Source organism: Protopterus annectens, chromosome 2.part0 (genome assembly GCF_019279795.1).
Source record: "Protopterus annectens isolate FY-2018-M chromosome 2.part0, PAN1.0, whole genome shotgun sequence".
Taxonomy (NCBI): Eukaryota; Metazoa; Chordata; order Ceratodontiformes; family Protopteridae; genus Protopterus; species Protopterus annectens.
This window is the reverse complement of record NC_056728.1, coordinates 434,844,270-434,869,321: the sequence shown is the minus strand read 5'-3', so window position 1 is coordinate 434,869,321 and position 25,052 is coordinate 434,844,270. Positions and strand designations below refer to the sequence as shown.

General features: G+C 44.0%; 1 protein-coding gene across 2 annotated transcripts in view; it reads right to left on the bottom strand.

Annotated features, from left to right (window-relative positions):
* Window positions 1-25,052, bottom strand: part of VPS13A (vacuolar protein sorting 13 homolog A) — a 4,910,496-nt gene that overhangs the window by 2,046,535 nt on the left and 2,838,909 nt on the right. For both annotated transcript variants that reach the window (XM_044060868.1, XM_044060869.1), the window contains exon 36: window positions 23,008-23,132. In XM_044060868.1, the coding sequence (XP_043916803.1) occupies window positions 23,008-23,132 (125 nt within the window). The remainder of the gene's footprint in view (window positions 1-23,007; window positions 23,133-25,052) is intronic.

Sequence of the window (25,052 nt, the reverse complement as noted above, 5' to 3'; positions counted from 1 at the left end):
GGCCAATTTCTCCTGAAACGTGGAGGTTGTACCTGTAGGAAATCTTTCACTGTTTGCATTGATTTTGCCTTTCCCTCCATTTTCTTTAATACCTCCTCAGCTTTAACACCAAACAATACATCTTTTTGCAGAAGGGCATCTAGTAATTTAGCTTTGACATGATCTGGTAAGGTTTGCTCTTTGAGCCAGGCATGTCTACGTATGACTGATCCTGTAACAGCAGCTCTACATGAGGCCTCTAAAGCATCAAAACCACATTGCAAGGAATGTTTACCCACTTGTTCTGCACTATGTATCAAATCCTGCAACTCCTGCAAGTCTGGTTGTTCAGGTTGTGACATTTTGCTTCTCAACTGTGATAACAGAAACTGTTGGTACTTTAACATATGGAACTGACAGTTTAATGCCCTCATGGTTAAGGTGGCCGAGGTGTATACCTTTTTCCCCCACCTTTCTAAAGCTCTGGAATCTCTCTCTGAAGGTAGTGGATTTTTAGCAGTGGAGGCCTTAATTCCCTTAGGGCCCTGTGAGATAGTTTCTGGGTCAGCCGCATGGCTCTTGTATAGGAATTGGTGCGAGTCAGGAACCCGGTAATACCTGTCAGGCTTGACTGGGGCTGGAGGTAGAGTCTTGGTTAAGGCAGGCCTCCGAATACACATCATCTAGAATGTCTAAGACAGGAGGTATAGCCAGAGGCCTGTGCTGAGGGAGCAAGAGAAAATCCCTATGCCTTTTCTTGGAGTCTGAGTACTCTTGGCCTTCCCAGTGGAAGTGTTCCCTCAAGGTATGCAAGGTTTCCCCAAAAGAGTAATCCTTGGGGGGGGGGGGTGGACAGAGGGAATGGACTCCTCTGCATCAGAATCTTCAAAAGGGGAGTATGAATGTTCCTGGTCATCAGAATGTTCTGAAATAATGGAGGCCTGGTCCGAGGAGGGGGATTCTTCCTCCACTCTGGGCCTTTTGTCCGGGGGGGGGGGGTTGAAAACCCCTGATAAGAGTAATCAAATCCTCAGCCATTTTGAGCATCTGCTTTTTAGGCATGGGGCCTTGAGAAGGGCCCTGTGGAGCTGGTCTTTTAGTATGCATGGCTGCTTTAGATTTAGTGAAAGCCTTGATGGAAAAAGAAGAGGAAGGCCTGAAGACACCTTGTGAGGTGGCAGACCTGTCTAAACTCTGAGATTCACCGCCAAGAGTGGCTTCGTTATCTGTAGTCGGGGTATGGGCCGAAGAGCCTGTGACCTCGGGCACAGTAGACACCGCCAATGAAGTGCCGTCGGTAGTCAGGGGCTGCGTAGGCGCCTCACTGAGAACCGGACCACCTGTAGTCGGCTTTGGCGTGGTGTCGGTAGAAGCCGCGGACCTTGTATGTCGGTCCTTATCTTTGCGTCTTTTACTCAAAACTGGAGTCGGAGTATCTGACGACATAATGTAATTAATTTTTTACTCCACCCGACGCTTAATAGTGCGTCTGTTGAATGTAGCACAAAAACTACAGGCCGAGACGTCGTGGTCTGGGCCTAAGCAAAAAATGCAGAGGGAATGAAAATCCTTATGCAGTATTTGCTTCCCACATGAAATGCAATTATTAACTTTGTCTGAGGCAAGAAAAGTTTCCCAACGGGGTACTTAGCTTTCAAGAAGACTTCGGTTGAAAAATATTCGTAATTTCAGGAGCTGGCCGACCGGCACTTGCAAACTGCTTTTGCTTCAGGCACCGCGCGACAAGAAAGACTGAAGAAAATGGCATCGGCTGGTTCTTTTATACCCCTGTTGCACTGACGTCAGGGAGGAAGCGACGACAACTGACACCGGACCTAGACTTTGGAATTCGGCCGACCGAGGACCCGCCTGACGGTAGGAAAACCCATCTGTTATGACTGCAGCTGTATGCACGATGAACATCAAGGGCATCCAGCAAAGGGATGGACTGTATGAGAGAAGACCTGTGACAGGTAGGCATGACTTTTGAAAAAGGTCGGAGAGTAGTATTAGACAAAGAGAATAGTGGTGACAGTTAACACAACACTCCAACCCCATTTAGAAAATGGGAAAAAGGGTGTTAAGAATGTTTTGTGGGAATACAGAACTTTGTAAAAAGTGGTCTGGCTTCCTACCAGCAGATAGTTGGGAGTCTACAGGGATGAGTCAGAAATATCATCTACTACTTCTAACACTGGAGGAATGGCCATAGATTTATACTCCGTGAGCTTAAACTCTCTAGGCCTCTTATTCGACTGAAAATGTAGGCTACCTATTGTATTCTAACTCTCTTATTAGCCTAAGATAAAATGTAGGCTACTTATTGTATTCTATTAATGCAAACAAAAAAAAGGGACAGGGTCTGGTGCTTGCCTTGCATTTCTGATCTGATCCTTACCCCTTACCATTTAAGGCAGGATCTCCCACAGGCAGGAAGTGGGAAGCATGGGTATTAGGCATGGTAAGCAGGCAATTGGCACAAGGAAATGCAAGAATGACCACCACCATATACTGGCTACTTGAAATGGGGTGAAGAGAACACCATAACATCGAGATTAATTCAAGCAACTGCCAAAGGGACAATCACTGCTTAGACTTCAGGTTTTTCAAACAGATCCTCACCAACAGGTTTTGCAATATTTTACAGGTAAATCAATCCAACCACACTGGTGGTATGCCAAAAAGATATGTTGGATCTCTCTAGATAATGCTGGCTTAAATGTGATGACGCTCACCCACCACATTTTTTTAAAAACAAACTGTATTTTTTCATTTTTGATTCTATGGTTGTTAGGTTTCCTTCTCATGCCTTAGTTTTGGTAATCTGAAGAAGCTTCAGTTCAGGAGCGAAAGCATTTACTTTAATACTGATGGATCTTTAAATAAGTCAACTTGGGGCCCATCAAATGGACACTCCTATTTTACTGTTTTTTATTCACTCCACTTTAATTTCAGAAAAAATCATTATAGTGATATACGACACTGGATGCCCTGTAAAAGCGGGCATGCTTGACTCATTTATGGTGACTACAAGACAGATTTTGTTCCCATGAAACTGCAAAAATAAATGGCTTTTCAATCACTAAAATATTCTGTTAAAAAGACTTTTTAAACTGGACTTTTTTTTTTGTTTTATAACATTGTAAATGAATCCTTTTCTTTAACATGGAGATGGAAGTGAATAACAGCCTAACCAGTCTATTATTCATATTCCACTTAGGGACTTGGCATCCCCTCCAATCAGCTGTCCCAAACATTAGCCAATCCAGGACTCTTATTCTAATTAGGGACCTGACCTCCCCTCTACCAGTAGGCCCAACTACAAGCCAAATCTGAGACCACAGGCATACCCCAAAACCATAACAGCTGTTTTTCACCACACCCTCTTGTTCAGGATTATTTAAACAGCTAGAACTGCAATGTTTGTTTTCAGGAAGAAACATTGCATCTGATGAAGTCTGACAGATTAAAGCACTCATTACTTTGAATAAACCGGACAACTTAAAGCTCAATGAAGAATTGCTTCAGGTTTACATTGCTCAATTTTGAGAATGTGTACATCTGACCCCTGTTAACTGCCTAGAAAATACCTACAGGAATAAAACAGTGGCTTATTTAGAAGAAAGAGGCTTTTCCTTTTGTTTTTTTTTTCGTATTAGACTGAGGGTAATCCTGAGCCTCTCAATAGAAATACTCCTTTATTTTATGGAGAATTTCCCCAAAAGTGAAGTTCTCAGACGGTGAATCTGAAGTTAAAGTGTTCTCAGAGACTAAATTGGCATATGAAGCTGTGGACAATTTGTCTACATAAGCCAACTCATCTTTACCTAAATCCTAAGAATCCAGAGATTCCAGGGTGGGGTGGATTCTGAAGCAAATCCTCAGCCAATCTAAGCAGATCCTGCTGGTAGGCCTGTGGGTATTGTAAGCCTGAAGGTCTAGCCTAGGCATGGCAAAAAGGATCCTTTAAGTTTGGCCTTAGGCTTGGTCCTGGGTATGCCATTGGAGGTACTGGGACCAGGTCATATCCTCCACACAGTCAACTAATGACCTCTTGGAATTTCTCAGGAATCTGCCCTCGCTATCTGAAGCCCTAACATGAGCGTCAGAAGCAGTGGGCCTGCAAATTAGTCTCAGACCTAATTGACAACCTTTGTCCTATGACTTGTGATGATGTACTAGGGTTGAGAGGCATGTTGGACTTGGTACATTCACCAGCAGCCTCTGACACTTTCTTAGTCATTGGAAGGGACTGTAAAGGCGTCTCCTGTCCTTCAACAAACATTAGTCTGGTCTGACTGGCTGAAGGAAAAGCTCTGTTATCTGCTACCCTATGAAGTTTTGGATGCTTCACCCTACATTCAAGAAGGGCTGTGAGAAGACTTGTCAAATGTCATAGCGAGCGAAAATTCCTGATACCCTTTTTCTTACCCTGATAACTGTGCCAGGGACTCGGCCCTATGATGGACTGTACATTTAGTAAAATGAATGAGCACAATGAGGACAGTTTGGCATGTTGTGCTCTGGGTCCAAGCAAAAAAGCCACAAGGAGTGAAAGTCCCAATGTGGAATCTGTTTTCCACAATCAAGACAGAAGTTAATCCTAGAACTCATCTAAAAACACACGGTAAAAATAAAAAACAAAGTTTTCCCCAATGGGAACACTTGACTTTTAAGGAGTACTCTGTTCTAGGACTGAAAGGCAATGCCTGATGACCCTTATACACAGATGTCCTGAAGTCAGGCGCAGGGCATCTGCCAGGCTAGGAAGAGGGAGTTAAATTTCTGGTACTCTAGCTGGCCAAGGTCTGCCACAAGGAATACCCCATATGCATACTACTGCAAGAGTGAAAAACAATGAACATGAAGCAGGTTGAAATGGCGGTAAAGCTAACATCTGAAGAATAGAGTCCAGGTCACAAGGAGCAGGATCAGATTTTCTGGGATCCTGACATGTGCAGGGTATCTTTTAAGAACTGTTTAACCTCAAAATGTGAAAAAAGAGATGGATCCATAGGTAGGAATGCTGAAATTTCTTACAAGTGTACCTTAAAAATGTGCGTACATACTAAACTAGAACTAAGCAGCTCACACAAACATTTGAGGATGCAAGCCATTCCTGACTGATAGAGATACAGTACTATTTTTGGCACCAAAAAGAAAATCTTTACAGTTATGAAATATAGCATCATCTAGTTGCAGGTTTTATGGCTTTCTTTATAGCCTGTAAACAAATGTAGGCTACATATTGCACAGTATACCCCCTTATAGGCTCTCTAGACCCAAATGAATGTCTGCTTCTCTCCAGGACCAAAAAGAAAAAGCTGCTTTGTTCAAAATAATCCATTGTCATATTCCTGTAGGTAATTTGTAGGAAGACAGCTAACCATAGTAGAATGCACACATTCTCCTTTATAACCTGTAGCATATCCTCTGAATAAAGATGCTTAAGAAGAATTAGAATCGTATCATCCAGACAATTAGAATGCCTTTTGATTTGGATGAATTAGAGGGCTTTTCTGTTATGTGAACAAGTCCACTTTGGGGTGGGGGTGTAACATGTGGTAACTGCCCTTGGCAAAATGAAACAGAAGGAAGAACCAATGGTGTCATGGCTAAAAGGGAGCCACCACAAGTATTTTGGGATTGTTCTGCATGAAAGAAAAGGGAGGAAAGGCATACAGAAATTTCCCTTTCAAGGCATCCATTCACCAGGCTTCCCTGCAAAGAACCCTGGAGCAAAGTAATTAGAGTTAATTGTTCAGAGTGGAGACAAAGAGATCTATCTTGGTGGTACCGCAATGGTGGAAAATCAGAGGAAGACCTTCCTCTTCAACATCCATCCATGACATTCCACTCTGGATCTGCTCAAGTAGTCTACCAAGACATTCTGGTCTAAGGGAATATTAATAAGAAGTTATGTACTCACCATAACGTTCCATCTGAGTAGGTATCTTCATTTGTCTGCAACCTTTGGGATCGGATCCGAGCAGGCAACTTTTACCACAGCATAGATCCAAGCTCCTAACTCCTCCCTTTACCCATAATCCCCTGCCAACCCTAACTGACCTCAGATCAAGTTTGCCCGATATAAGCATTGTTATTGTGCCCCGGAAGGGGCTTATCCAAGACAGATCCTATAGGTCAGGGGGAAGGAGGGGGGGGTGGTTGCAGACAAATGAAGATACCTACTCAGATGGAACGTTATGGTGAGTACATAACTTCTTAATCTGAAGTAGGAACTTCATTTGTCAGCAACCTTTGGGACAGAGTCCCCAGCTACCTGAATCCTGGGTGGCCTTTATGGAAGAACATTCCGGAGCACTGCAGAGCCAAAGGGCGCCCTACCTCTGGAGACAACATCCAGTTTGTAATGGCTGATAAAGGTATGAGATGAGGCCCAAGTGGCTGCGGAACAAATATCATCTAAGAGAACCCTAGATTTAAAAGCCGCCGAAGTATCGACGGCCCTAGTAGAATGAGTTCGGACTCCCTGAGGTGCAGGCCTTCCCGAACTCTGATACGCTAAGAGGATACAAATAGCTATCCACCGTGATAGTGTAACTTTAGAAATTGACTTGCCTAAACTTGTTTTGGCAAAGGAGACAAACAACTGGTCAGATTGCCTATGACCAGCAGTTCGATGAATATAAAAACGTAATTGTCTTTGCACATCCAAGGAATGCAGTTTGTACTCTCCTTTGTTTCGGTAATGGGGAAAAAACACAGGAAGATTAATAGAATGATTAATATTAGCTTCCGAAGACACCTTAGGCAGAAAGGACGGAATGATCCTGAGGTAAACTCTATCTGGATGGAAGGTTAAATACAGCGGTTTAACACATAGAGCCTGAAGTTCAGAGACCCTTTTAGCTGAAGTAATGGCCACCAAGAAGGCTGTCTTCCAAGAGAGGTATTTAAGATCAACTGTGGCCGCCGGCTCGAAAGGGGGGCTAGTCATGGCTTGGAGAACCAAAGACAAATCCCATGGGGGTATTACCTCCCTGACCGGAGGTCTGAGAAGGAAGGTACCCTTGAGGAAAGCTTTACAAAGCTTGGAAGTAATTAGAGGGCCCGATTCATGCCCTACATGATAATGCAAAATCACTGCCAGTTGTACCTTGACTGTAGAGCAGCTAAGCCCCTTGATGAAAAAGGGTAGTTAGGAAATCCAAAACCGACGTGAGAGGCACCGTGAAAGGATCCAAGTGATGGTGCTCCGCCCAGATGGAGAAACATTTCCACTTACTTCGGTAGACTCTTCTGGTGGAAGGTTTATGTGCTGCTACTAGGATGGCTTTGACTGGTGAGGAGATTCTGAGAGTCCTAATCAGGAGTGGAACTGGAGTAACCAAGCAGTCAGCTTGAGGTTGACCAGGTTGGGGGCCAGAAGACCCAGAGGGTGAGTAATGAGATCCGGGAGTGGATCCAGAATCCATGGTGGATGAATTAGGTGAGACCACAGGTACGGGAACCATGTTTGACGAGGCCAGAATGGGGCAATGAGGATCATTTTGCTCCCCAGCCGACTGGCTTTCTGTAAGAGTTTCAACATCATGGGCAATGGAGGGTAAGCGTAAAGGAGACCGGGAGGCCAAGCATGTACTAGAGAGTCTCTCGGGGACTCCCCCTGAGGGGGGATTAGAGCAAAGTAACTGTTGCATTTGGTATTTGAAGGAGAGGCAAAAAGATCGCAACAGGGTTGCCCCCATTGGGCAAATATTTGTTTCGCTACTAGAGGATTGAGAGACCATTCGTACGGAGTCAGAATCGAACGACTGAGCCTGTCTGCTAGGATGTTGGACTGTCCCGGAATGTGCATTACAATAAGAAAGCGGTTGGTGGAAATCGCCCATTCCCACACTCTCATGGCCTCGCGACAAAGAGGATAAGACCTGGTTCCCCCCTGTTTGTTGATGTACCAGACAACCGACATGTCCGTTTGTACTGCAATCATCCCAATCGGAAGAAGGCTGTGAAGTGCCTGCAACATCAAAAACACCGCCCTCATCTCTAGGAAATTGATATGCAAAGAGGTCTCTGTGTCATTCCACGTGCCTTGGACCATTCTGCCTGAATAGTGCCCCCCCCCACCCCAGGTGAGAGGCGTCCATGGTCACTGTGGCGACAGGGGAAGGCATCGAGAATGGTCGTCCCGTGTGGAGACTCGGGGACTGGAACCACCACATGAGTGACCCTCTGCAAGCCCTGCTTAGGGGAATAGGATGGGACAGGGGATTGCGAGACAGGGACCATTGTACTTGGAGGGTCCACTGCAGGACCCTCATATTTAGGCGGGCTAGGGGCAGTAGAGGAATAGCTGCCGCCATGGACCCTAGAGCCCTCAGGATCAATTCCGCTGGTGGAGCAGGAAGTATGAGAATGGCCTGGACATGCAACCTCAGGTTCTGAAGCCGATCGAAAGTCAGGAAGGCAAACATTATTCTGGAATCCAATCTCGCCCCTATGAAATTTATTACCTGTGTAAGGACCAGAGAAGATTTGGTCATGTTGATTAAATCTCGCTTGCTCCTAGACGTGGAGCAAGGTTGAGGAAATAATCCCTGCCTGATCAGAGCAGATGCCTTGTTGGGGCGATGAGGAGCCAGTCATCCAGGTACGGAAAGACCTGAATTCCCTGAAGCCACAGATGGGCCGCTATGACCGCCAAGACTTTGGTGAACACCCTGGAGGCTAAGGTGAGTCCGAAGGGAAGGGCCCTGAACTGAAAGTGACTGGCTCCCAGCCGGAAGCGGAGGAACCTCCTAGAGCGTCTGTCCACTAGAATGTGGTAGTATGCATCCTTGAGGTCTATCGAGCACATCCAGTTGTTCTCCCGCAATCGGGGGAGAATAGATTGTAAGGTGACCATTCGGAACTTTTCTTTGGGTACTGCCAGGTTCAGGAGAGAGAGATCGAGAATGGATCTCAAGTCCCCCATCTTTTTTGGCACCAGAAAGAACCTGGAGTAAAACCCTGATCTGAACTGATCTGGGGGGACGGGTTGGATGGCTCTTTTTTGCAAAAGCTGCTGAATTTCTGTAGCAGCTGCCTCCCTTTGATTGGGTGGTACGTCGGGGAGGCGTTTGGTTTTGGGGGTTACAATAAAAGGAATATGGTAACCTCTGGATATGATGCGAAGCACCCAGCGATCTGTTGTTATGGACTCCCACATTGCTAGGTGCTTCGAAAGACGCCCCCCGACTGCCTCCAGAGTGGAGCAGCCGGGCAACCCCTCAGGAGTTCTGCGTGGGCCTCTCAGAGAAGGGTTCTCTGGACCCAAAATTTCTGGGACCCCCTCTGCCTCTTGGGCGTCATTCTCCCTGTCCTCCTCTGCCACGAGAGGACTGGCTGTCCGGAGCAGACTGGGACTAATGCAATTTTCATAACCATATCTTCATCTGACCATTTTGGTTCTTGGAAAAGGACCTCTGGGGAGCAGAGAAGCGGACTCAGATGGCAGACAACGTCTTCCCGTCTTTCTCACTCTGGACTAAAGTGTCGCGAACGGTTTTGCCAAACAGTGCAGAACCATCAAAGGGGGCATTCGCGAATGACGCCTTAAAGGGTTCCGAGAAGTCACAGTGTCGGAGCCAGGCCTGATGCCCAATTACCAGGCCGGCTCCGCCAGCTCTAGCAGCTCCTTCAGTGGCGTGTGACAAGAGCCGCATAGAGGTGTTGGAAACTGAACGTAGAGTAGACATTCGGGAGGAGTACAGTTGCTTGTCTCCTTCCGACATGGACTCTGGGGGGGATGCAGCGTATTCTTTTATTAGATCTCGCTGCATCCGGATGATGTGTGCCATATAGTTCAGTGCTCTCATGGAGAAGGTTGCTGAACTGAAGACCAGCTTCCCCAGGCGGTCCATCACTCGAGAGTCCTTACTCGGCGGGTGGACCGCAGAGCTCTCCTGAGTCAGCTCTCTCTTGGTGGCCGCCGCCACCAACATGGCATCCACGGGGGGACCTCTGCTCCAGTGGGTTCTTTCAGCAGGGGGACTCAGGATTCTATCCGGGTGCTTGGGGACTGGCTCTACAGTGTCCGGCTCCTTCCAAGCCCTGATGGAAATAAGGTCCACCAGGGGGGAGGGGACACCCAAGAGGTAGATGGCCCTGCTTCGAACGCCTCTAGGAATACGGACTCATCGGAGGAAGCCTTGGGGGCAGACCACCCTCCCCTAATCCTGAGCATTTCCATGATGTCGCCAAAGGAGACATCCTCGGGGGGTGACCTTGGGGAGCCTTCCCCTTCATCTAAGTCCGTATCTTCAGTAAGGGACTCAGGTGAGTCCACGTGCCTCCTCTTACACTTGGCTTTGTGAGGGACCTCCTCGGGGGGGCTGTCCGAGGAAGACTCACCAGCAATATCATGTTCCAAAGGAACACCCAGAGACGCTGAAGCAGGCTGTCCCGAAGGCCAGGTGATGGGAGCCCGGACCAGCTGAGAGGGAGTGCAGGGGGGAGCCAATGCCAGGACCGGAGGTCCGGATGCACTCAACAGTGCCCTATCCACCACCGCGAAAGCAGAGGGGGAGCCACTCTCGATAGGCTCCGAGAGTCGGCTCCCACTCGGATCCGAAGCGGGGACAGTACAGTTTTGTACCTACCATAAATGTAGATGTCCGATAGACATGCAACTGCAGTCATAACATGTGGGTTGTCCTGCTTCAGGCAGCCCTCGGTCGGCCGGATTCCAAAGTCTGGGTCCGACGTCGGCTGATGTCGCATTTCTCTCCGACGTCAGAGCGGCTGGAGTACAAAAGCATCAGCCAACACCATTTTCTTCAGTGTTTCTTGCCCCAGATGCCAGGTGCCCTCCAAGGAAGGCTGTAATCAAATTGGAAGACAAAAACAGGATTCCAAACAAATACATGAGCAATAAAACAAATGCACCATAACAGATATCCCCAGCTAAGAGCAAGGGGGATAGGAGTGGACCCTAGTCATAGAGGGGTATGGAGGGAGGGAAAACCCGACTGCAGTTGCATGTCCATCGGACATCTACATTTATGGTAGGTACAAAACTGTACTATGTCCTTCAAGAATGCAACTGCAGTCATAACATGTGGGTAGAATACCATAGCTTAGCTGGGGGAGGAGGTATGCTCTAGGAGAGAGATGGTGTGGCAATCATACCCTGCAGGACTGCCGAAGCAAAGCCTGCTCTGGATCTGGAATATAGGGGGAGATTGTAGTGTTTGGAGAATGTATGCACGGAGCTCCATGTAGCAGCTTCTAGAATGTCCTTTGTAGGCACCCCTCTTAAAAATGCTGTTGAGGTGGCTGTAGCTCTGGTGGAATGTGGTCTGACATAGGCTGGAACAGTCTTCCCATGAAAGGAATAACAGAATCTGATGCAATGTCCAATCCATTTAGAAATAGTCTGTTTTGAAATTGCTTTTCCTTGGACTGCAGGGGTGTAAGCTACAAAAAGCTGTTCAGACTTCCTACTGGCCTTGGTTCTGTCCAGGTAGTATCGAAGTTGTCTATGAATGTCCAAGGTATGCAAAAGTCTTTCTCCCTTATTCTCAGGATTGGGGAAGAAAGCAGGCAGATGAATGGCTTGATTTAGAGAAACCCTAGATACCACCTTTGGCATAAAAGTAGGGTTGGTCCTTAATGAAACCCTGTCTCTGTGGAAAATAATAAAGGGTGGTATTGCCATTAGGGCCTGTAGCTCGAAACCCTTCTTGCTGAGGTAATTGCCAACAGGAAAGCTGTTTTCCATGAGAGAAATTGCAAGTCAACTGAAGCTGCTGGCTCAAAAGGAGGTAGAGTCAGTTTTCTAAGACAAAATTGAGGTCCCAGGCTGGCACTGGGGCCTTTCTTGGTGGCTTAATGTTCTTGATTCCCTGAGGAATTGTCTTAGTAAGGGGTGAGAGAAAACAGGAGGATCAGTGTTGTATCTGGCTGAAATAGCAGATGCATGTATCTTTATTGAAGAATATGAGAGGCCGCTCTGCAACATATCTGCCAAATATTCCAAGATGAGTGGGATGTTCAGTAATGATGCATCATGTCCCTTGCTGGAATTCCAATTGCTGAATCTTTTCCACTTTGCTAAGTAAACCTTTCTGGTGGATGGTCTTCGGGCCTCTGTTAGTATCCGCTGAACTTCCTTGGAGAGAGATAAGCTGAAGTTATTTATGGGATCTCCCAGGCTGTTAGCTGCAGTGTCTGAAGGTTTGGATGCAGTGTTTCGAAATTGTGTTGAGTCAAAAGTAGAGGCCACTGAGGGAGTGCCCACCTCCTGGTGTGACATATGCTCCGTAGTAGTGGGTACCAGTGTTGTCTTGGCCAATCCGGAGCTATTATGATTCCCTTGGGCTTCTCTGCTTTGATCTTTAGTAATACTGAGGTCATCAGTGGCAGAGGTGGGAATGCATAGATTGCTAGGGAGTTCCAGTTGAATGAAAGGGCATCTATTTTCCAAGCCTTTGGATGGTATGTCCTTGTGCAAAATTTTGGTAGAAGATGATTGAGGTGAGAGGCAAATAGGTCCACTTCTGGCTTGCCCCATGTCGAAGTGAGTTGTCTGAAAGCCTTCGGATGTAACCTCCACTCGTGTGGATCTGTGAAATTCCTGCATAAGCTGTCCGCCAACACATTGTCTTTTCCTGGAACAAACTGGGATTGTAACTGGATGTTTAGACTCAGTGATTTCTCCCAAAGCTGCATTGTCAGTCTGCAAAGGGGGTAAGAGTGGGTGCCCCTGCTTGTTTATGTACCACATCACAGTGGTGTTGTCTGTCCGTATCATTAAATGGCCTTGCTGGAGTTGGTGTTGAAAAGCCTCGATAGCATGCATTACTGCCAGCATTTCCTTTTGGTTTATATGCAGATGTGTTTCCTTTGGAGACCATTGTCCTTGTATACACCTGCCTTCCATGTGCGCCCCCCATCCAATGTCTGAGGCGTCTGTAGTCATGGTCTGTGTTATCTGTGGTTTTTTGAATGACATACCTGTGTTTTCCTGGCTCACCGAGGCCCACCATAGGAATTCCTTTTGTAGGCATGGAATGAGTGGTATGATTGTCCAAGTTGTTGCTGTGTTGAGACCAAATGCTTTTTAGGTACCATTGAAGCTTTCTCATGTGTAGTTTTGCTAATGGAACCAGTAGAATGCAGGATGTCATGTAACCCAGGGCCTGTAGGAATCTCCTTGCAGTCATCTGGGTGAGTTTTGCTAAACCTTTGAAGTACTGAGTTAACTTCTCTTGCTTGTCTTCTGTAAGGTAAGCCATCTGTGAGACTGTGTCTAGTTTGGCTCCTAAGAAGATTATTTGCTGGGATGGCTGCAGTCTTGACTTTTGGAAGTTGAGTGTGTATCCCAGAGCTTGAAGTAATCGTATGACATAATCCAGGTTTTTTGTCAACATCAATTTGTCGTCCGCTTGTATGAGGCAGTCGTCCAGGTACGGGTAAATTTGTATACCCTGGAGCCTGCAATGAGCAATTACTGAAGCCAGGCATTTTGTAAATACTCTGGGCGCAGTAGATAAGCCAAATGGCAATGCTGAGAATTGATAATGCTCTGGCCCTGCAAGAAATCTGAGGTATCTTCTGCAGCTGTGTCTGATAGGGACATGCAGGTATGCCTCCTTGAGGTCCAGAGTAATCAGGCCCGACTCCTTGCCCAGCATGGGAAGGAGTTGCTGTAGAGTCAGCATTTTGAACTTTGGTACTATGAGAAAGGTGTTTAATGCGGACAAGTCCAGTATTGGTCTCCATTGAGATTCTTTTCTTGGAACAAGGAACAGTCTTGAGTAAAACCCTGTTCTTGTTCTTGCTGTGGAACTCTTTCTATTGCTTTCATTCGAGTCAGCAGAGTGATTTGCTTGATAGCCTCTGTCCTTTGATGTTGTGGTAGATTTGGCATGCCTTGTTTTCTTGGTAAGGTATGAAAATGAAACCTGTACCCTCGGACTATAATGTCCAAAATCCATTTGTCCTTTGTCAGTCTGTGCCAGTTTTCTGCAAACAGAGATAATTTCCCGCCCAAGGGAGCTTCTAGTTGTTCCCTGGTAGGCGGTAGTAGAGGAAAGTCATTGAGTTTGTGGTTGTTGGGCAGGTGAAACCCCTGCATCACTTCTTTGGTTTCCTGGCTGCCATTGTCGTCCCCTGTAAGGGCCTCTGTATTGTCCTCTTCCTCGGCCACGTCTGTTCTTACCCCTTTTAAACTTTTCTGGGTTAGGAAAGGACCAATTTTTTGAAGGCCAATTCTTACTGAATCTGGGGGGTTGAACCTGGAGGAAATCTTTCACAGTCTGAACTGATTTTGCTTTTTCTTCGATGGTCTTTAACACATCCTTAGCATTTGCACCAAAAAGCTTGTTCTTTTCCAAAGGTGCATCCAGAAGTTTTGCTTTTACATGATCTGGTAGAGGTTGATCTTTTAACCAAGCATGTCTACGCATCACTGCCCCTGTCATAGCTGCTCTACATGAAGCTTCCAGTGCATCATATCCACACTGCAGGAAGTGATTGCTTACTTGCCGAGTGTTATGTACAGCTTCCTGCAAAGTCTTCCTGTCTAAAGGATCAGGAGAAGCTAATGTTTTTTGTAAATCTTCTAAGAGATAATCCTGATATTGGAACATATGAAAAAGGCAATTTAAAGCTCTCATAGATAAGGTAGTGGATGTGTAAACCTTTTTACCCCATCTCTAATGACCTCGCTTCCCTGTTGGAGGGCAAAGGATTTTTTGAGGTGGAGGCTGAAACTCCTTTAGGCCCCTGTGAAATAGTTTCCAAATCAGCAGTATGGGCCCTGAATAAATGGGAATGAGTTTCTGGGACCCTGTAATACCTGTCTGGCTTGGCTGGAGCAGGAGGAAGAGAATCAGGGGTAGCACTAGAATCAGAATACAAATCATCCAGAACATCAAGTACAGGAGGAATAGCTAAGGGCCTGTGCTGAGGCTTCTTAAGGAAAGTCCTAAGGCATTTCCTAGAATCAGAATATTCCTGACCCTGCCACTTGAAATGTTCCCTCATGGTGTGCAGAACTTCCCCAAAGGAAATATCCTCAGGAGGGAGGCCAAGGAATGGAATCTTCTGCATCCGAGTCCTCATAGGTCTGGAAGAGCTCTTCCTGGCTATCAGAGTGGACAGAGCCCTCAGAGTCTTCATCTGAAGGAGAAGGGTCAGAGGGTTCAACCCGGGGCCTTTTATCAGGAGGAGGCTGGGATGCTCTCTCAGGATGGGCCTGTGAACCTCTGATCATGGAAATTAAATCAGCAGCCATGGACACAATTTGTGTCTCGAGTCGGCTGAGGTAAGGATTTGGAAGCAATATGCTTTGTTTTGCTGGCTGCCTTAGCCCTAGTGTAGGCCTTAACAGACATGGCCATAGGAAGCCTGGCAGCTCCACGTGCAGGAGTGACCTTGTCTACAGCAATGGTCTCGGGCATTTCCTTGGTTTCGGTATCCGGAGGAAAGTCTATAACTAGTGTTGGAGTAATATCTGGAATCGGAGTCGTCGGTAATGCGGTGTCTTCGGTTCGGAGCGGTGGAGAGACCGTCTCAGAGGGAACCGGAGCACTCGCGCTAGGTTTTGGCGTGGAGTCAGTGGTAGACGCAGGCCAAGGATGTCGGTCCCGGTCTTTTCGGTTTTTTGGGGGTTTGCGATGTCGGAAGATCCGACGGCATGGTGCAAGCAAATTTATCGCCGAAAAAATCTTCAGCGAACTCCGCCCGGCGCCTGAGTGTGCGCTTGTTGAAGCGAGCACAGGCTACACAGGCCGAGACGTCGTGGTCTGGGCCCAGGCAAGGAAGGCAGTAAGAGTGGAATCCTTATGAGGTATTTGTTTACCACAAAAAAGACAATTGTTAATTTTTTCAGTAATTTCTGACATCGGCTGAGGCAAGAAAAGGTCCCCAACGGGGTACTTAGCTTTTTTGATGACTTCGGTATCGTAGAATACAGGAGCTGACCGACCGGCACTTGCGAATTGCTTCTGCTTCGGGCACCGCGCGGCAAGACAGACTGAAGAAAATGGCGTCGGCTGATGCTTTTGTACTCCAGCTGCTCTGACGTCGGAGAGAAATGCGACATCAGCCGACGTCGGACCCAGACTTTGGAATCCGGCTGACCGAGGGCTGCCTGAGGCAGGACAACCCACATGTTATGACTGCAGTTGCATTCTTGAAGGACATCTGATCCGGGGCCGAGACCCTCAGATCCGAAGGACCCATGTGCTCCGACCGGAACGGAGCCGAAGTCACACAAAGTCCCTCAGATCTGAAGCTCAGCCCACAGCTCCGAGAGGTTGGATCCAACAAACTCGAGGGACCAGTCGGAGCCGAAATAACTAGTACTGTCGGCTCCGACCCACCCCCGGATCCGACGCGGCTCGGCTCCGAACCCGGGAAGTGGGACGGAGAAGGAGCAATTGGAGCAAAAAATGGGGTCGAGCTCCCCCCCCGAAAGTGGGGGGGAGGCAAGAGCACTCCCATCTGCAGCTGGGCCTGGATGAACCTCCTCATCATCCGGTCCATGTCTGCATCTGACATACTGAAGGTGGACCTCGACGAGGCCACCGAGGCAGACCTAGAGTGTTGCCTCGATGACCTCGATGGGGACCGGGTCGCTTCCTCCCCAGGTCCCGGTGAAAAACAAGGGGAACGGAGCCGAGGAGGAGGAGGCGGCGATCCAGAAACCCTGGATGGAGAAGCCCGCTTGGTGGACGGGGCCGAGGAAGAGTCCTCGGCCCGTCACTTATGGTGCTTCTCCTTCCTTTTGGTTTTTCCGGCCTCCCTCTCCTCCGGAGCCAAAACGGGAGGTTGAGTCCCGACCGGAGGGAGGGAGGCAGGGGTGGCTACCACCGAGGGCTGGGTAGCGGCCACCGAAGAACAGGAGGCCGGAGCCGAGTCCGGGGGCAAAAGACTCGCCACGATCAGCTTCGACCTCCGGTCCTTAAGTGCCCTGGGGTTGAATGCTGCACAAATAGCGCATCCCGAAGAGAGGTGTTCAACCCCAAGGCACCTAACGCACCGGGTGTGGCCATCCGCCGGTGAAAGCTTATGGCCACTCTCGGTGCATTTTGAAAAGATGGCTTTAGGGGCCTCAGACATGTTGTACAGAAAACACACTCACTAGGCCCCTACACACACTATGAACCAGCGAGGGTAGGGAGGAAAAAATTCTACAAAAAGATATAAAAGAGGGAACCTGAACAGTCTTACACACTCACACAAGAGAGGGTACTAAAAAAAATCAAGTTTTTTTTTCTCACAAATTCACTGAACTACCAGGAGCTCGAAATCCAGCTTGTAGGCTTGAAGCGCGGCAAACTAGATCTGGGGTCAGTTAGGGTTGGCAGGGGATTATGGGTAAAGGGAGGAGCTAGGAACTCGGATCTATGCTGTGGTAAAAGTTGTCGGCTCGGATCCGAGATCGGATCCGTATCCCAAAGGTTGGTGACAAATGAAGTTCCTACTTCAGATCTGCTCTTACAATGTTCCAATCAATCACTGCCAATCTGTACATGTTCTCCCATTTCTTGATATACCTCATAAATGTGGTTTTGTCTGTAAAAAAAAAAACTGGGGACTTCCTGGAGACCACAGGTGATGGACAGTCTTGAGAGCAAGAATAGATGCTTTCATCTCTTTTATGCGTAAATACTCTCATGTCCTTTTTGATCAAAGTGAAATGTTTTATTTTACTTATTTCAAGTAAAGAGTTTTGCTATTCAACTTTAAATGCTTGGAGCCAGCAATTCAAGGATATGTATACTGAACTGGGTGTAATGACCACTTCTTGGCAGCCACCTACTGAACAGTGACTGCTCAGAGCTACATGCTACCATTCAAATATTTACAAACTGGCTTATTTTAAATGTAAATAGTAATTATGTGATCTTGGTTTACCAGAGAAGTTGGGCTGGTGGCTGCATTACTCTGGAGTGAAGAACCATTAAACTTTTGCATATAACTAGCAGAGAAAAGTCAATGTCACTAAGACACTTTTGAACACAGTAAGCAAATGTAAACTTGAAAATGTATATGTTATGGAAAGCAAGCAGCAACATCCACTGCACACAGTACAAATGTTCACCTACGCCAAATGTTTTCTGGAAGAAAGTCTCCATGTAAATGGGGAATTAACTTTACTACTAAACTGATTATGCACACATCTACTGCTATGGTGAGTACATTAAACTCAAATGTACTACATCTAACAGTCACTGTAACAGTAAACCTTAACATTAGAGTACCACTCCAAGCGGTATTTAAGTTCACTGGAAGAAGTACAATGAATTAGTTACACCCAGTAGCTCAGTTAAAAATGTGAGACTGACGTAGAGCTACTGAAACCTTACCCTCAAGAAGAGAATTACAAAGAACAAGACTATATAAAGCAGTAGCTGCATAAAGAGATCACTTGGAGCAAAGAAGCTACTCAAAATCAGCTATGAAACTGCTCAAGACTGATAATTAATGAATTAAGCACAATACAAATACTTTGAAAATGGAAATTAAGTACGTTCAAAAGTTTGTGCACTTTAATATGTCATGTATCTTACTTAAATCCTTTAGCTGCATTGTAAGCATCAGCAGAAGAAGAATGCCATTAATTCTTTAACAGCAATAAGGGATAGCATAATTTACAGAACAATGAATAAAAGTGTATTAAAGTCTGGATAGAACCATAAAACACTTGACTTACAATTCAGTGCATCAAATAAGCAAAATCAGGTAAAATGAAAATCCAGTAGACACTGACTAGCTTAAAGGCTACAGATAAAGGCTTACTTGGGTACCTTCTATTCTAAATGCCAAGGAGCACTCTTTTTTCTAACAAGGCCAAAGAATGCCTGAACTACAAAGCAGGACATCATATAATCTTGCAAATCTTTTCTCAATTCTAAAGATGTGTATCCTTACATTGGGACTTACCCATTACTAAATTAATGTACGGTATAAGCAAAATCAATTCAAGTCACAATTTAATATTTAAGAGCAATATGAACTAAAGACTCTACAAATAAAAGTGGGCATTTGCAGAATGAATCTAACTGCATTGCGTGCTTTAAAAGTGAAACAATGCCAAAAGCCATGACTTGTATTCAAGAGAAGCACACAAAAGTATTCCAAGAAAACAGGAACAAACACATTGGCTGGAATGCTACTTCACAATGCAACAGTGGTTTCTGGCACTAAAGCAAAATGTATCATCAAGCAGCAAACCTGTTTCACAACAAGAAATGTTGATAACCTCTCATTTGTCCTTAAAATATAATAGTATATTCTAAACTGCAAAGCGAACTACTTTAGACACAATCCAACTGTATATGCATGCAGATCAGTGTATAAAGAAATAATGCACTCGTCTTAGTATTACAAGCAAGCCAAAATGTTTTCATAATAAACAGTCAATTATTTTTTTCTTCTGTGCAAATTCCTTCATACACTTTCCTTTTTCTGCAGAGATACTGTTTTGAAGAATAAATGCTCCTACAAAAAGAATGGACAAGTTCGGAAATAATGTTTTTGATGCTGTCCACTGACTCTTCTCTTATGTTGCCAGGACACTTCTACTACAACTCAAAAGAGTTCCATCTTGATGATGACACAATTTACCAAATTTTATTCAGAGACTCAACCTATGAAAAACAAGCATTTTTTGTGTGAGAAGAGACAAGCCCCCTTATATTCCAACCCCCCTAAAATTACATACACTAACTCCACAGTCACACAACAAACCCAAAAAAAAGATGAAGTCCCTAAACTAAAGGAATTACTGCTGATGCACATTCAAAATCTGCACTATCATGGATTTCTATGGCAAACAGCGATTGGGGAGTAAAACTCTGTAGGATGCGCCCTTGTCCAGTAGACACTCAATTGAGGGAACCGCTTACTAGAGCAGCACGTAAAACTTGTGCAGTTATATACTCGGGGAAATTTTCTTTAATGAGTTGAGTGTACCTCCTTAAAATAAAATAACCATCACAATGGACCAAAAGAAAGCATCACAACACTCTACCCAAATCTATGTTTGTAAATCCATGGATTCAGTTGTTTTCATACTTGCTCAACATCCATTTTCGAAACAGCCAAAGGGCTATTCATACTCAACATCCTTTTAAACACAGAATTGTAATAAGATAATTGAATTTGACAGTTATGAGGTCTTACTGCTAATATATAAGATGTATAAATCCACTTCCTCCACCAACACAACATATCAACAAACAACGTAGCATCTATACTTAAATATAAGGAACTCTGAAGAAAGTTGGATGTGGTTAATTTTCTCAAATGCTGTGTTAAACCCCAATTCAATGATCTGATTTCAAGATGCAACAGACAAAAGGATCCTCTAATTTATACAAAAGGTAAGTTGGTCTGTGAGCTGGTGGCTGATTAGAATGTTTAAAATTCTTACATAAATCCTAAAGGGTATTAATTACTTGATATATTGCATGTTTTCACCACTAGCCTACGAAGAAACGCTCCAAGAAACAGTAGCTTTACAATCCACATTTAGATAAACACTAAAAGAAGGACAGTATATAAAAATAAATAAATTCATTAGAAGCGGAATAAACAAGAACTATCATACAAAGACAAAATATTGTAAGTGCTAAGAAGTGACAATAGTTTAGACTGTAGAATGCTGTTGGAGCAGAAAACTATCCTGATAACTGTAACAATATTACTAAGTAACTGGGATTATGAAAACTATGGGAGATAATGTACTGCAATATGAATTATGACTCACACACAGACGTGAGCTGATAGCTAAGCAATAATACACACACATTTCTCATAGAAAGTGTATCACACACACACTTCACCAAGATCTAAAAAAGCCAGAAGAGGGATATGGATTCTCAAATTTTAATTCTGACATAATTATCAAGTGTCAGCCAGTCAAAGTTTTCACTAATACATTTAAAAGCTTTTATACAACCCAGCATCCAGAATAGGGCAGTCTGATCACTGAAGAATCTTCGTGATCAAGTAAAATAGTCACAAAATGAAAACTTTGGACTTCAGATGTAGTTCATTTCTCCTTATAAGAATCTGGAAATCTGCTCCTTTTTTCCATTTACCTGGATGATGAATAAGAGCTGCTTTTCCTCTTTTATTTATACAACTTTGGTGGAACCAATTACTTATAAAAGGCTGCTCTAGGCTGATTTTGAACTTTTATTATCAAAGTTACTTGACAGCTACCTAAAGTAATTCTTCCAAAGCAGAGACAATGTATTTGGCAAGTTTCTTGTAACCAACTTCAGAGGAAGGTGAAAATCGCTGAAGTGTTCCCCTTAATAACAAAAGTGTACCCCTGGAGTGCAAAGTCTTCAGGCTCTGCTCCCATGAAATCTGTGACTTGGGCTCTACTAGCTTTCTCCTTCTCTGCAGATAAGGCTTCAGGACTTTCAATATGGTCTCTGATAAGACTGATGACTGCAACTTTGTTGGTACTAATAGAGAAACCTGCCTTTATTTTAACTTCAGTACCTTAACTGTTAAGAGGTTTCTCAAATTTTCAGTAAAGACCGCCCTTACCTGTCAATAGAAGATGCCCCAAAAGATCTACTAGCCTCAAAGGATGAAAAGGCTATTGGGGAAATCTCAGAATCCATGGAAGAAGAAATCTCTTCAATGCTTTCTGCCCACTACTGAATGGCTTTTTTTTTCATCTTTTTAGACTTCCCTGGTTAAACCATAAACTTCTTTTTGGATTTCCTCTCTAAGGAGGGTTTTGTTCTTTAATTTCTTTGTGACTTTTGTCCTCATGCCTGTAACTATTTAAACTTTTCCCTTTGTCTGTCCAAATGTTCCAAGCTTCACCTCTGCATGCTTAGAGGAAACAGAAGTGTAGTGGAAGAGCCATCATTCAGCCAGTCATGAGGGGTGCAGCCTTTTCTAGCTTCCACTGTTCACAGGAGCAGCCTGAATTATATGAACCTCCTAACAGAGCATGTCTCTCTGGCAACTGTGCTCACATATATGATATGCTCTATACCTGTTACAACACTGTACACTGGCTACTGGGTATTAATTCTCTCCTCATTATGGGTATAAATCAATGATGGCATGCAGTCAAGCACAGACATCCACCTCTGATGGCAATAGATCCTGCTGTAAACTGAGTTACTTATTTCAGGATGGTCAAGCCAACACTGGTTGCTCATTCCCATTCTCCCTACAATGATGCCCCAAGAACCCAAACTGCTGTCTGAATATGGGCCACAGTCAAGGTTTAATCCATCCGTACCATGGTGTCAACTCTAATAACTTTAGTTTTTTTCTTAGTTAAGAAAGAAGTTAAAGCCATTTACTTTCTAACTGTATTGGTTTGCTTGAATTTCCTTCCCTGCTGAAAGCATTCAACATTGCAGTTAATCTGCAAGCAAAGCAAGCATGCCAAATGGAAGTCATTTGAGGATAAGTATCTACTGCACTTATGCTTACTCAAGGACTTTTGACACAGCAAAGGTAAAGTCACATAATGAGGGCAGAAGTCATCAACGCATTTACCCACTCACAGTTATTGCTGAGTAAAATTTTACTTGAACAGTAGTAGTTGTTAACTTGTCAAAGCAGTAAAAAGAAATTATATGAATGCACTTCAGCTTAGAAGAGAAGAGGAAGCCAAGTACATATCTATGTCGGCAAATACCGCCAGAGCTTTCAGCAAGCACACACAGTGAAGGTAAGAAATTTCCACATTTTAGTATTCAGGCCTGGAGAAGTAAGGTAAGAGAATCCAGTGCTACAATTTACTGTTTACTAGACTGCAGGCTCATCAAAACACAATGAAAACATCAACATATAACATTTTCTACATAAAAATGATATAAATGTAAATAAACATCAGAAAATTATACAATATCGGAGATCAAGTGTACAACATTTTCATGAAAATGAGCTGTAAAATGTTGATAATGAAAGGTACTTCCTAAAATCAACAGAGGAATAAAATAAATACAAAAAAGTACTTCTGGACTATAACTTGAGATTACAAATGCAAGTTCATGTTATTTTGTACTTGATATTTTAACTTACCTCTGTTGTGCTTGCACTGTACAAAACTAATGAAAGTGAATCAAAATCAAAAGCTAGTTTCAGTGTTGTTTTAACTTTTGTCAAGGTGTGTGTCTCAACAACAGCTGCTGTAACCACAGTCCTCCCTAAGAAAGGAATTAAAGCAGAAAAGAAACAGCTCAGTACAGGTGACCAAGTAGGTTATAAAATGTGAAACAACTGAAGTATTCAAGAAATATGCAAGTTACTTTACTAGTGTTATTCTAGGTGAGGCAAACAACTGAAAATCGTATTCTGGCACCTTACAATCAAACAGTATGATTTACAGTCTACCTTCAGTAAGCTCCATTTCCATGCCATCAGTTTTGATGAACACAAAGAAAGCAGGGCTCTGTACGATCTCTGCTACTGAAATCAAGCAAGCTTCTCGAAAGTTTGACAGGCTATGCCAAACGTACAAGTTTCTTTCAATAAAACATGCAGTTAAAATGTGAAATATAAAAATTATGAACTGAACTAAGTAAAATGAAATTCATTTTTAAGAAATAAAAAACACAAGCTCTGTGAAATTTTAATTTTGTTTCCAGTAAATCTTTGCAGCAAGTAACATGTACAAAGTGTGTTTAAAGACTGTATTAATAATATGCAATTTTTTTTGGTCGAGGCGAAACAGACCAACCAAAAGGTAAAATTAGCATTACCCACCACCAGAAACTATTCCTTTTCTTAAATAATGGCATACTGTTTACTGCCCTTCCGCAGATGCCTGTGAAGTGTGAGCAAAGAGGAGAAAGCAAGCAAGATCTCCGTTTTTTTTAGTGTCTCGCTATGTTAAATGAGTTTAACATAGCGAGATCGCTATGTTAAACTCATTTAAAAAAACGAGCCTCTGCCAAAGAGATCTTGCTTTCTCTGTAAAGCGGAGATACGGAGATCTCCGTTGCTTATTTTATGTTAAACCCATTGTGACAAGATAGATATACTAACAAAATATACTAATGGAAAAGTCACGGACCTTTGGGGATCATGGTATAATATGCAATTGCCTCTTTTTTTAAGAAGTGATGTAGAAACCATTGGAAAGGGAGGTGAAAGTGTTCCTTGTACACACTGGCAGAGTATCTCCCAATAACTTAATATGACTGCAAATTCCCTTTACAGTTAACTGTCTGCTGAAGTAGAAAGTTTTATATTTCAGTTTTACACCAAAAAAGACGTACAGAATTTGGGCTTTAAGTTGAAAGAGCAACTGTTAGCAACATTAATTGAACTTGCCTTCTACAGTGTGCATACAGGACTTTCTAGACAGAGAGCTCATGTTCAGAATTTGCTGCTTGTAAGTTTTTTTTTATTCTGCTTGATACTTTTAACAGCCAGGTTAGACAGAATGCAGCAGATCTTCAGGTGGTGATAATTTAGGTGGTGATAATTTAAGCCCAAAACAGTTGCAGTCAGGGTTTTCCTATAAACCATCTGCCTATTTCAAGGCTTTATTTTATATTTTCTTGGGAAAGAATTTTATTTTCTGTATACTTAAATTTGCAAAGGGCACTGCTTACTTACATTAATTCTACGTGCTTTATTATTTAATTTTAACAGCACTTGGCTGGTGGGGTACTTATAGTATTTGAGGGTAATCCCCAAAGTTAGTGACTTATTAACTGTTGGTATCCATCTTACCAAGAATATACATCTAAGCTATAGTGACTGAGAGACTGCCAACTCAGCTAGCTGGAATTTTGTAAATAATTCTGTCATTTGTAAAATATTAATATGATTCATATGCTTATCTTACAGATATAAGGGAACTTTATGTTATGTGTATATTAACTTACTGGTGCAGAAGTGTGTGTTCAACTGTATGTTATTTGCTGTGCTTTAAGAATGTAACCGCAGTGTACCCTACTGGAAAAGAACAGAGTTACCTTGCAAGCTCTAAGGAAATAAGTGAATTGCTTAAGACTGTGTTTATCTCAGCTAGAGACAGAATGTCTGCAGCTAGAAATTCTTTCTACTGTCTGGAAACAGAAATAATTACAGGTTTCAAAGGTAAAAGTGTGCAACTG